The sequence below is a fragment of the Phodopus roborovskii genome, unplaced genomic scaffold, assembly GCF_943737965.1.
Source record: "Phodopus roborovskii unplaced genomic scaffold, PHOROB, whole genome shotgun sequence".
Classification (NCBI taxonomy): domain Eukaryota; kingdom Metazoa; phylum Chordata; class Mammalia; order Rodentia; family Cricetidae; genus Phodopus; species Phodopus roborovskii.
The window spans coordinates 7,150,747-7,164,576 of NW_026126434.1; the positions used below are offsets into that span (position 1 = coordinate 7,150,747).

A 13,830-nucleotide genomic window follows, 5' to 3' on the forward strand; every position below is an offset into this window, starting at 1 on the left:
GCTGTGAAGAAAGATCCAGCAGGTTAGTGGATGGAACTGAAAAATATACTGAGCAAGTTACACCTAACCCAGAAAGATCAATCCCAATTTTCATTCAAGGCAACCAAAGGCCCTCTGCTTTTCTTATTTTTAATCATTTCCCTGTTTCTAAAATTAGATTATTAAAAATCTAATCAGAAACAAGACCTACTGGCACATGCCTGTAATTCCAGCTACTCAGGAGGCTAAGGCAAGAGGATCTCAAGTTCAACGCCTCCTTGGACTAAAGAATGAATTCAAGGCCATCCTGGGCAACTTAGTTAGACACGTCTCAAATAAGGAAGAAGAGAGCTGGGCCATATACTCAGCATTAGATGGTTGCCTAGCCTGCACATTGTTTACATACATACATACATGCATACATGCATACATACATACACACACACACACAAACACATTCAACATTTATATATAAAACAAAAGCAGAGAGGCTGCCTGCAGTTAGGTGGAGCTGGAGAACTCGACCATCTCATGCCCTATACAGTCCCACTCAGATTTATTTCAAACCAGACTTTCACCCCTCACAGTACTGCTCAGCTTCGGACACTCATTAAAACGATCCCGGAAAAAGAATGGGTTGTTAGGGGTATGAAGGTGCATTCAGACAGCACCAAGTTAGTGGAGGCTTAGCTAGATGCCTGGAATGCCATGTGCTACCCAAGCCTGTAAATTTCTAATCAGCTCTGTAAGGCTTCCCATGCCTGCCTTATGCTTTCTGCCAGTGTCAGAAGAGGCCAGCTGCCTATCAGTGATCCTCACCAGGCTCATTAATCTCAGCATGCTCTAAACAGGCATGCTCTTGAAGTCGCTAGAAAGCCACAGCCCCCAGCTTCCTGGCAGGGGGTTTGCTTCTCTTGTGGTTTCTGTGGTGATAGAGAAGAAGACCTGATTCAGAAGTGGATGGGAAGTACCCAGTGTACAACAGAAAAACACAAAGCCTAGCAACTTTCCTTTCCTTTAGTTTTTGTCCCCGAGGGCAGTGCTCGCTCTGGTGTTGCTGCCATCTGGCGGATACTGTGTGGAGCTCCCAATCTCTGGATGTCATTGCACAGCAGTACCATACTGTGAGCCACATACTCTGCTGAGCATGAGCTGTAGGTCTTCCAACTTAGGAAAGGATTCTGTTGCTGTGATAAAATATTCTGACAAAAGCGACTTAAAGAAAGGGTTTGTTCTGGCTTACAGTTCCTTGGGGATACTTTTTCATGATGGGGTTAGGAGTGATAGCAGTGGGAAAGGCATGATGGAGAGAGCAGGAAGCCGGCCAGTCACACTACATCTGTACTCAAGAAGTAAGGAGTGTGCAGGAAGAGGAACCAGACTGTGAACCCTCAAGACTCACCCCCCAGTGACCCATTTCCTCTAGCAAGGATCTACCTTCTATAGGTTCCACAACCTTGCCAAACTGTCCCACCAGCAGGGGACCAAGTATTCAATCAAACACATAAATCTGTAAATCTATGTGGGACATTTCTCATTCAAACCACATAGCAGACATGTACATAAGTACAACCTGTATTGCAATTACAACCAATGCTTAGCTGGAAAATCTTACATATTTGTTATAAGAACTTCAACTGATGGTCAGGCTTCCAAGAAAACCATCACCAATTTATCACTCCCTGGAGCTAGATGACAATGCCCTGCCCCACCTCTAAATAGCCCTGAGATTCCATCTTCCCCAGAGTTCCTGTATATCCTCAGCCCATCCCCTTAAGCCCCTTGATACCTGCTTTATGGGGCACTTTGGTTTCCCTGGAGGATTTGTGGCATTACCGGTGCATAACAAACCAGCAATGGCATATTCTTGACCAAGCTTTCCCATTTGCCTGAGAGATAGGATTCTGCCTTCACTGTCTCTCTTGGCCAAACACATTATGCCTTCCTATTTAATTATGGCTCAAATGGCTTCAAGCCTACTGGAGACAGTTCAACCCATTGTGCCTCCAGATTCCAGTTATGTCTGAACAGGAGGAACAAATGTGTTTAGGGGACCCCTGAGGACTGAAATTTCCTTGCCTCCCAGCTCAGCATATTTGGACACTTGGAAGGCACAGCCTCCAGCTGGAGCATTGCTCAACCCATACACTGAATAAAGGAGCCCTTGAAGTCTTGAGACCCCCAAATGCAGAGTCCCTGGGGTGGGGCATGCTATACCTTGTCAATCTAGTCCTCCTAGTATCTCTTGACTGTTACTAGAAGTTAATGTCTAGCTCCTCAGAATTTCTGGAAAGAAGTTGTGTCTACCCAAGCTGACTGAATAAAACTTCAGTATCTGTGGCGAACTTGGGATGTTGCAGGTCCAGGGCCTAAGCATAGTTTCTCTTGGGTGGTTTTTAGCTCAGCTAAAGAACTTTCCCTTGCCTGCTTCAGTGATAGACCTCAAATTCCAATAAACACATAAAAACCTTTGGAATACATTGACTTAACAAAACCCCTGCTCCCCACCAATCAAAGGATTGAGTGTGACATCAGGGCACTCACAACCATCAGGGTGCTCAGGGCTGACAGCTGAGAGTTTTCACTGTGATGTAATACCCTACTTAATGCTTCCACCAGTGGGTTTGCAAAGTGTCTTGGACCCATGACTTTTTTCTATTTCTACTAAAATTTCATGAAACTGCTTCCACATTGGAACATGGTACTTATGGAGACCTAATCTGTGTTTCCAGTCTATGTCCATCTAAATTTTCTCCCAGAATACTTTGTTTGGGTTTTCATTTTCCATGCACTAACAATTAATTTGGGTTTTAAAGCCAGACCTTTGTCTGACACTGTCTTCTCCCATGTTGACCTAAGTATGATACTTAAGGGCTCTTGAAGCCCTGGGACAAGTGTCTTGAACCACCAATCTCCCTCCAATGGGCTGTTAACAATATGATTAATCGTCAGGGAAGTGAAACATGACGACTGGAGAAGGTTGAAGCTTTGACACCATGGAATACGCCTGGCTGCCGGTGTCCACTGACCCACTTTCTCCTTCCTAGATAGAACCTTCCTTCTGCTCACTCATGTATCCTCTTGTCTCTTTTCAGGACTCCTCTTCAGCTGGACCTATCCCTGCAGCCATCCCACGCGCTGCTGCAGTATCTGGAGAACAGGGCATGTCTCCCAAAGTCCAGCTGCCTCTCAACGTGTGAGCTGCCCCTCATGTCTGTTGACATTCTCTGCACACTGACATTTACACAAGTGGTTTCTAGTGGGTTTTCCAGCTAGTTACTAGCTGTTCTTGGAGTTACACACACATGTGCTAATGCTGCCCAAAACAGAAGTGTGAAAACAAAATCCAGAGAGTTCTCTTAACACTGTTGTCCCTAGGATGGTTAGAAGTGGGGGGAAGAAGAGTGTAGTGAGGGCAGCAGGCATCCTTGGAAGTGTGGGCAGCAGCTTGATATTGTCTGCTCAAAAGTGCCACCCCTAGGCAGGCCAGATGCATACCAACCCCAAATATAATCACATGAATCATTGCTAGGAAATGAGGTGTTTATCTTGTTGAGGAAATTTTTCTCTAGGAAATTATAGCATTTAAACCATACATGGAATTCTAAAACTCCCATTTAAATAGGCTCCCCAAGAATTAGATGGCTTCTGTATTTGGCAGTGAGCTCAGCCTCTTGAATGGATGTTTTAAGGTGGAGTGGATGGATGTGACAGCCATACAGACAGAAAGTTACATCAGTCCAACAAGCCAATGGGACAGTCAGAATCTGTATGGTGCAAAATGTAACACACTGGGGAAGACTTCCTACAATCACCTTAACCACCTAGGTGCACTCCAGACTTGCACATTTGGCCAAATCAGTTAATGTTCTACTTCAGTGCTTCTTAACCTGTGGATCATGACCCCATCATAGGAGTCACTATCAAATGTCCTGTATATCAGATTACATTACAAATCATAACAGTAGCAACAAAATAATGTTATGGTTAGGGGTCACCTCAACATGAGGAACTACATTAAAGGGTTGCAATGTTAAGAAGGTTGAGAACCACTGCTCTAGCATCTTCTCAGACCACAAACCTCTGGTGCAGAATTACATACAGCTAGAGGTACATGAGGGAGGGAGGGAGTGGCTAGACCTTTGTTAAAGTGACCCCTCCTTTGTTAAGGGGCTGTGTTTTAGTTAGAGTTTCTATTGCTATGAAGAGATCCCATGACCACTGGAACTCTTATAAGGGAAACATTTAATTGATGTGGCTTGTTTACAGTTTCATAGGTTTAGTCCATTATGATCATAGTGGGAAGCATGGTGACATGCAGGCAGAGAAACTGATGACTACATATTGATCAGAAGGCAACAGGAAATCAACTGTGACACTGAATAAAGCTTAAGAAAAAGAGACTTCAAATCCCATCCCCACCATGACACATTTCCTTCAACACCTCCCAATAGTGCCACTCCCTATGAGCTTATAGGGGCCAGTTATATTCAACTACCACAGGCTAGCAACAAGCTGTGATTTACAAGGTTTCCTGAGGGTACCAGCTGCTATGATTAAGATGGTAATGACCATGTTATGCCAGTGTTTCAAAACAGACTCATCCATAGTCCTTGTATGTCTTAAAAATCTAAGCCCTGCTGGTGACAAAGCCTGACTTTCTCAGTTAGGCTATTGATTGATGACAGGTCACTGCCTGTCATAGAAAAGGTCCTCATCAGGCTCCCCAGGATTAGCACACACACACAAGAAGGCTCTCAGTTTGCACCCATAGTGTATGAAGGTGTAGCTCCTCTGAAGAGACAATGACTCATTCCCACTCTTTCCCTCTCCCTCACCAAACAGGCAGCTCTGCCCCTCAGTGAGGTGCCATTCTAGCAACAGGACCTACTAATATCTTTAGGTGAGGCTGGGTCAGTCTAGAGCAGTGGTTCTCAACCTATGGGTTCCAACCCCTTTGGGGGTCAATGGACCTTTTCACAGGGGTCACCTAAGACCATCAGAAAACACAAATGTTTACATAATGATTACAGTTATGAAGTAGCAATGAAAATAACTTTATGGTTGGGGTCGCCACAGCCTGAGGAACTATATTAAAGGATCCCAGCATTAGGAAGGTTAAGAACCTTCCTAATGAGGAATGTGAGTCCCCAGAAGTATTTTAGAGGTCAGTTTGGTAATAGTGGACAGCACCTCACTGGCTGCTCCCTGCCTGTGGTTTTAGTTTTCCTCACCAGGCTAACCTCTGCCCTCAGTTGAGTGCACAGCACCTGGTGCATGAGGCCAGTGGCCTCCAGAGCCTGCTCAGTCTTTTGGAGGACATATTAACTCTCCTGTGCAGGATCTCACACGTATCATCTTTGCTATCTCACTTTATGTAGAGAAAGCGTTTGCACAGGTTTTGTCCACCATCTATAGCTCCTAGTCCATCTGGTATCCTTTGAATACAATAGTTGATATATGGGTGTACCATGGTGGCCCTAACAGGAAAGGAGCAGAAGCAGGACCCCTTGAAGGAGTAATGGGAACAGACTTTTTACTCAGTGATGGAGAAATGTGAGCAAGCCACCATCTGGAAGAGAAATAATGTGAAATGAGCAGAGGTTCTGGTGATTCATTCCGTGATTAGAATGGAAAGGAAATCTGCAGATAGAAGCAAGCAAAGAACTCACTGAAGATACATGTAACGGGCAAGCAGAGCATGTGCCACAGAGTTGCACATGGACACCCAGCGCCACACCAGTCATCACAGGTGCCAGCTTGTCCAGTCTGAGCTCTGCCTTGGGACACCAGGCACAAGAGTTAGAGCTGACATCCAGCCTCTAACTATAGGCCCAGCTTCATGCCAGGAGTCACTTTTCCTTGGCCAGCCACACACAGGCTATAGGGCAGCAATGTGCCAATCCCTCCTATAGTTGCCTTTTTTCAGTGTCAGCCTTTGAACATTTGTAGAGGTGACCACTTGAACGTGGTGGTGGCCACGCTAATCTGGAGGTGGTGGGAGACTACCTAGAACACTTTCTGAAGGCGTGGGTCAAGCTCTTAAAGTCTTCTGAAGCAGGTGAAAAGTGACAGCCAGGAGGATGAGAACCATGTCATCCATAAGTACACCTGTGTTTCCCTAGTTCCATGCCAGACTCTGGGCACGTGCATTACAAGGGACATCCACCCACACAGGCCTGGTAGGGTAGCTGAATGATGGAGATATGAAGGAACAGCAAAAGGTGACATTATTATGGCTGTCACTAGGAACCTAGAAGTGAGCTGCTTACACTCTGCAGGGCTAGTCCAGTTTTATGAAGACTGATAGCATGCATATCATTTTTGTGTGTGTTTCATGCTTTCTAACTGAGTCTCAGCAACACACTGCCCAGCCAGCCAGCCAGCATCCCACTCAGCACAGGTGCATGCCAGATGCACAAGGAAGCCACCCAGTACCTCCATCTGCTTTTGTCACCTTTCTGAGGCACCCAGAGAGGGAAAGGAAGGAAGAAAAGAAAGCTTATGTTTTACAATGGATTTTTTTTTTATAGTAAAGTTTGTTCACCCAGCAGTGACCACCTGTAAGCTAAACAGGGAAGACTGAGATTCTTATAGGGGCTCATCAAGCAAAGCAAATTTAAAAGAAAGATGGAAAGATCAAGGGACTAGAGAGGCAGCTCAGAGGCTAAGCAGGAACTGTCCTTGCAGAGGAACTAAGTATGGCTCCCAGCACCCACAATGGGTGGTTCATAAATGCCTGTAACTCCAACACCAGGGACTCTGACACCTCTATCTCTGCCAACACAATGCATGCTCTCTCTCTCTCTCTCTCTCTCTCTCTCTCTCTCTCTCTCTCTCTCTCACACACACACACACACACGCACGCACGCACTCACGCACATACATGTAATTTAAAAGGCCACTCATGTCAGTGTCCTGCTACAATCCAAATGGTACTGCCCTACTTGACAAGCCTGCACAAAGAGCTAGCAGGTGGTGTCACTGACTCCAAAGTTAGGCCTACCCCATGCCAGGCTTGAGGCTCTCACAGTGTCTGGCCACACCCTTGGGCCATACTAAGCTTCTAAATCGAAGGCCTGTCCCTGACTCTGAACATACAAAAACAGTGTCAGTGTCTCAAGACTTTTCCAGCCTTAGTTTTCTGAGCTGTGAAGCCCCAGAGCCCATGCAGAGACTATGTGAGTTCTTGTGTCTAGCATAAAGCAGATACTAGGTCCCTGTCCTCTTCCCTTATCCTATCACCAGTGGCCCCATGGCAAGGCTGTATTTCTGCAGGACTGACACCTGGTCAATAAGATTTCAAACAGTCAAAGCTGATGGTTGTGCTATAAGAAGCAAGCCAGGCAGGTCCTCAGGTCAGCAGAACCTGGAAAGGACAGTCTCTCCTCCTATGCACCAGCACCTCAAGGCTGTCAAATCACCGAGTGTGCAATGCATCCCACTCCTAAGAAACAGTGTACTCTATGTGCAGAGGCTTAATGCAGCATGAAATACAAGTCTATATTTCTAAAAACCTAAATGGTGCATCTCTTGGCAGCTTCTGGACTGAAAAAAGGAAAGGAGTAGACAATTAAGCTGGGACTCTGTTCCACAATGGTGCCTGCAGGCTCAGTGCCAGGTAGGCAAATAGGACAGCAAATGTGTAGCCATGTTCATCTTTTAGACTTCCATTCTGCTGCCTTATTTCATTTAGGAACCACACCTGTGTTTTAGGTAAACATGGAATGTGGACAGAGGCATTTTCTTGCTTTAAAGTTCTTAAGATGATTTGAAGCCACTGATAATTCTTATTTTCTGTGTGTCTATAGGAAAATATACAAACTCCCTTCATATGCTGGGAAATAATTGCAAAGTCCTTGTCCCACTAAATCATATATGGGATCTTAAAATACTGAGTAAAAGTTAATCTCAGAAAGGAAATGGCCTTCAGCTATTTGACAACTGTTCCTCTAAGACCCTTCAGGGATTGCTGGCCATTTATCACAGCTACTCACACTTGGTAATACAGTGACTTCCCAGATATGATAAGAAATGCTATCTGAATACCATTCACCATGCTCATATTTGAATAGTGTTGAGGCTGCTGGACTTTGGTCCCCTTTGAGTGACTCGTTACTCATCAGGTAAGTGACCAGAGATCACTCCATCCTGATGAAGAAGGCACATTGTGGACTAAAGCTGGTCTTCCTTGTTCATTCTCACATATGCACAGGCTCACCACACCTGCAGTACACATGTGCAAAGGAATCTCAGTCATAGACTCCAAATTAGAACTCCTGTTTTACTTTAACAGGTATTTGTTGATGATATACCAAATGCCTGGTAGGGATGGTTCAACATCCATTAAAAGTCTGTCCTGTTGGAACATGTGGTATAAGGGATGAATGCTGCAGGTAGATGGTGGGAAAGCATCCTGAGGCAGGAGGAGCCTGTGTGATGTTTTCACTGAACCCCAGAAGCACTGCCCCCCACCCTGAGCTTCTCCCATTGCTCCAGGCCCCTATTAGTACAGATCCCCAAACTTGTACTCAACCCCCTCCTGAAATGAGCATGAGCTAATGTTAGCAGCAGCTGCATCCTGCTAGGGGAGTTCTCTGTGCCAAGAGAGGAACTGTGCTCCAGTTCCTTCAGAACACATAAGAATGAGGCGAGGAGACCAGAAGAGAAGGGAGGGAAAGAAGCAAATTGAAAGCCCGAGACCCTCCTTCAGGCCATTGCCCAAGTCTGAGAGCTTCTGAGGATGGAATGAGCCACATATAAAAGGGTTTCCTGATGCACTAGCAAAACCTGCTGAGAGGCCTGGCAACAGTTCCTGGGGGGTTGTGATGCTTTCTCACAGATATGTTTCATGTCCAGTGACTGGAGACCATGTGTGCACACACAACACGGGACCCCAGTAGTCCATGCCTTACACAGATGTACCCTGAAGACAACAGCAACCAGATATTTGGCCTGGCTACAGCCCTGACTATCCCATAGACACAGTCCTCTGGCAAAGAACAGGTTATGAAGTCACAATTCACCTCTATACTCACCAAATGCTGCATACCACTAGCATATTGAGATGAACAGAACTGGGTCATCAAGCCTTTATCAAACAGAGAAGCATAACTTGGGCCCTGACTCCTACAGGCAGTAGGTGAGCCCCTAGCCCCACACAACTCCAAGAAACCATCAGTCACCCTTCTTAGCATTCTGTTGTGATCAATGTTGGAAATTGATCTAACATTATAAAGGGACTGAAGGAGGACAGCTTGACCAGGATTTGCACTTCATGGTTCCTTGACAGCAGATTCCCATCATGTGTCTTTCTTACATGGTCCTCCGCCATAGCCATTTCTGTTCCTGTTTGTCCCTCAACACCTATTATGAGGAAATTTCCCCACCTCATGGGTTCATGGCAACATTGAGTCAAGTTAACTGAACTTTCTGTGAATTATAGCACCCTGAAGATATCAGCTAACCTTTAGGTGAGGTTCATCTAAAGATGAGTTCTGTCTGTCCTGTGCCCTCTCTGTCATTCAACATGTACCCCAAAGATGTCCGCTGACCCTTATCCTTGTCCTCTTTTCACAGGTACCTGGCTCTCTATGCATACAAGCCCCAGAAGAATGATGAGCTAGAGTTGCGCAAGGGTGAGATGTACCGTGTGCTGGAGAAGTGTCAGGACGGCTGGTTCAAGGGGGCATCACTAAAAACAGGGGTCTCGGGGGTGTTTCCTGGGAACTACGTGACACCTGTCTCCAGGTGAGAGCCTGACCTACATTTCCTCGATGCTAAAGAAACCCTGGAGGCCACACTGTAGACTGGTCCCTGGTTACACAGTCCAGAGGCAGTGTAGACATTTGAGGTCCTTTGGGGAGGGGCCCCTCTGCCAAACTTGGTTTTGCAGTCTTTCTCAGTGAACACTGACTACCCAATGGATACGTATGGGAGCAGGAAAAGGAGTAAGCAGCAGCAGCTGAGATGGGGAGATGGATTGGGAAGGTTGTCAGAGAGCAAGATATTCAGGGTATAAGCTTATAAACAAGGTCAGTGTGTATGCATGTATATACAATGTGTACAGGATGTTATCAAGTATGCATGATCATCTAGGTACTCACGTGTGTATGCAATGAGAATGGGTCATGTGCATGCTTACAGTAGAATTATGATATCTGTATAAGCATGATAATGTGTGCCCAACATTGATGTATGCACGCATATGTGCACAATATGTACATGTATTAGAGTTTGATATGTATATAATATGTGCATATAAATACATGTAGTGGTGTAGGCATAATGCACTTGTATGTGTATATGCAGTATAGACATAGCATGTAGGTATGCATTTGTACTGTGAGCATAACATGTGTACACATGTATGTCACATATATATTTGTAGTATGAGCATAGCATGCATATATATGTATATGTAAAACACACACAACCATATAAAGGAAAGTGATAAATGCCTTAAAGTAACAATTTTTAATGAGTGATAGAATTATGAGTAATTTTTTAAGAAAATCCCCTCCTTTTGCTTTCTAGCATTTCAACAAATCACAATTATATAACTTTATAAAATAAGAAAAGTGATTTCTAAAATTTACTGAAGAGGAAGCCCAAAGTTGTTAAAATTTTCCATTGTGTTGTGAGGTCCACTGATGGAGTATAAGCTAACCCTTAAAACAGCCCATGTCAACACTAGCACACATACCTGCCTGTCTTAAGTGACTTCAGAAGGTTCCTGGCAGGACAAATTGCTGGTGTTGTGGCTTAAGTTGCATGGATAGTCTGCAGCCGGGGCTTCATGGAGGATACACAGAGGCCTGAGGGGAAGGGCTGCCCTGAGGTCTTGGAGAAAGAGGGTTATATAGACAAGAAAAGTGGTGAGAGATCCTTCACTTAGGGAGCCATCATCAGGAAGGAACATGAGGCGTAAGCTTGGAACCTTCAGGAGATTCTCAAAGCCTAAGTCATGCTGCATGGACAGAGGGATGGCTGCTTAGGACATCAGCTCCCAGCAAGCTTCTTGGGGACTCTTGACTAGTGCAGAACAACTAGATCAGTGCTTCTGATATCCCTACTAAATACAGGTGAAGCTCCTGTCTGGGGTCCTCAGATGGAGATGGAGGGAATGTGACCAGCTGAAATGGTCCCTCACATACACCAAGTGTGTTGTGTTCTCACCTCTTCTACTTCCTAATGAAACTTGCCATCCCTTTTGGGAACTTGTTCTTAAGTCTACTTGCTAAGGAAAGCCTTAGCCCACGGCCCTGTCCAGAGACTGTGGGTGCTGCTCACTATGGATCATGAATAAGTGTGCAGAGCCTGCTGGCCCTTTACATGGCAGCCATTTCCTGTTTTGTACACTGAGCTCATTGAATGCCATTTATATATACAAAGTGTTCAATAAGTGCCAGCTGAATAAATCAATGAAATCTGATAGTTCATATTAAATTTTGTTGTTAGGATTATCCACATCCTACCATAGCTTTGCTATGGGAGGACTTAGCTGGAATGAAACTAGAATTCTTTGGACAACCTGAGCCACATTAGCCTGTGTATCTCATGAATTGCACCCACTTCCCATGAGCCCATCTGTCTTCAACTGGGTGTACTGTTTTGTTTTTGTTTTATTTTAAAGTAGTTCAGAGCCAATGAGAACAAAAAGCAGACATCCCTGGCGGGTCTAACTCTGGTGACTGAAGAACTGGGAGGTCCCTGGTGTCCTCTGTAGTTCCTCAAGAGAACGAATTGCCAGGAGCCCCCACTCAGTATCTCAGAGGCATGGGATTCTCCACCAGGCTCACCACACACCCCAACATAGAAAGGCTGGTTTTGGTCTTAGAGAGGCAGAGGGCTGTCCTCAAGGCTCTGTTTCAAGACTGATGGACAGCCTCCATGTGCAGAGCCAAAGTTGCCAAAGTAGTCTGAGCCTGAGAGGTACACACTTGAGCTGTTTTACAGCTGTCACCTACAAAAGACATTCAGGCAGTTCTTTCTAATTGTTTGTTTGGGGTCTACTTATTTACTTGCTTCCTTGCTTTCTTTTATAACAAAAGGCAAGTCTGGTCTTGCCTACTAGGGCACTTGTAAAAATAAGTGTGAGCATGCAGTAAGGAAATATGGGCTGGCTGGAGCATGCCTGGCCAGACCGCTGTAACAGACTGCTGCTACTGAGATGAATGGGGCCTCAGTTTCTGCGGGAGGCACGTGTGCAGTCCATTGCCTTTAGCCTTGTTAACATAGCCTTGCAAATATAAGACCCAGACTTTGAAGCTCATCTGTTTGGTTTGTAAAGATCAAGCATGGGGTTACAACAGTGGTTAAATGCATGATGTAGACTGACCCATTGGCAGGGCCACTCATTCACTAAAGGCAAATTTCAGACTAGCTCTGAGGATGGGGAAGGACCACAGTGCCAGTAACCCCTTAATGGAGGTCCCCTTTCTGGAAGGCCCTTCTTCTTCCCCATAACTGCTACACAGACAGTCTGAGTTCAGCAGGGTTCTTCCTGCAGAAGTCCCCACCCAGGCCACAGGGTGATAAGAGTACACATGGTCCAGAAAAATGTCAGTGTTGGGCAGAACTACTCTTCTCCCATCATGCCTTCTGCTGTCAGAAGAAAGAAATTCTAAAGGAATGGGAATTGGACTTTGCCTCCTGGCACATTTTAATCACCCTTAATCACAACCTACAGAAACCACCCATGAGCCCCAGAAGCTGTCCTCAGAGCCAAAGTAAATGCATGTGTAGAGAGAGTTAAAAGCCATTTCCATCTTTTGTAGAGGGCTTCCATCTGGGAGCTTTGGGGTGAAAGTGTCTGTCTCAGGTATAAAACTGAAAGTTCCTTAGTGTTTTCAGGGGGTAATAGTATTACTCATGCCCATACAGTGGATGGCAGAAATAAGATGGAGGCATGTTTCGGAGAAGCCACCGTCAAGTCCCACCATGCTCTAAAAGTACCAGTCTTGCGAAACATGAGTCCACTGTCTTTCTAGTAATGTTTAGAAGTGAATAGCTTTTGGTTAGGAAACACCAATCACAGCCAAGGCCACCATGCTGCTCAACTTGACCTCTGGGCATTCTTTAACTAAAGCATTGGCTTGATATTGTCTTAGGACTTCCATGGACCACTTGATCTTGATCTCTCAGAGCCTGTAGGTTTTTTGCTGACATGGCCTGAATTTACCTGTGCCTACTCACTCACTTGGTTCTGCTTATTTCCCCAGGATTCCTGGAGGAGGGGCTGGGTCACCCTGGAATAATGTACTTGGAGGGTCTCCACTGGCCAAGGGGATGGCCACCATTATGCACCCTGGAGGTGGCAGTTTGAGCAGCCCAGCCACTGCCACCAGGACTGTTCTGCCTCTCACCACACTGCAGGATCATATGCAGCACCCAGCCACCTCCCTATCTACTGGTAGCTGCCTTCGGCACACTGCTCAATCAACAGTCAACCAAGCCGGGGGCACCACTAACCCAACAGGTACAAACACAAACTCCCAGGGATTCTCCTTGACAGTAATCAAGTATGTGACACCTGGAATGCAGAGCATGGGATCTCTTTTGGGCAGTGTCTCTCACAAGCCAGCATGTAGGGAGAGTTGGGTTTGCTTCCTATAACCTGGAATCTCTGATCTCCAGTGCCCTGAGCTGGCAGTTGAATGGGCACAGACACTTGCAGATTGTCTTGTGGCATGCAAGAAGGTGATAAAGATTGGCAAAGTGTCTTTTGATGCCTTTCTTAATGATGTAACTATAGATGCCCATGGATGTCTTTGCTGTTGGGTGTGATAAGGTTTCCTAGAAGGCAATGTCTTCCAGGAGAGGTTGGATGAGAAGCATATCGTGAATGGC

General features: G+C 45.5%; 1 protein-coding gene across 1 annotated transcript in view; it reads left to right on the top strand.

Moving 5' to 3' along the window:
• Nucleotides 1-13,830, top strand: part of Sh3rf3 (SH3 domain containing ring finger 3) — a 272,428-nt gene that overhangs the window by 219,836 nt on the left and 38,762 nt on the right. Inside the window, exons 5-7 of the mRNA XM_051186721.1 lie at nucleotides 3,075-3,175; nucleotides 9,559-9,729; nucleotides 13,203-13,459. Of these exons, the coding sequence (XP_051042678.1) occupies nucleotides 3,075-3,175; nucleotides 9,559-9,729; nucleotides 13,203-13,459 (529 nt within the window). The remainder of the gene's footprint in view (nucleotides 1-3,074; nucleotides 3,176-9,558; nucleotides 9,730-13,202; nucleotides 13,460-13,830) is intronic.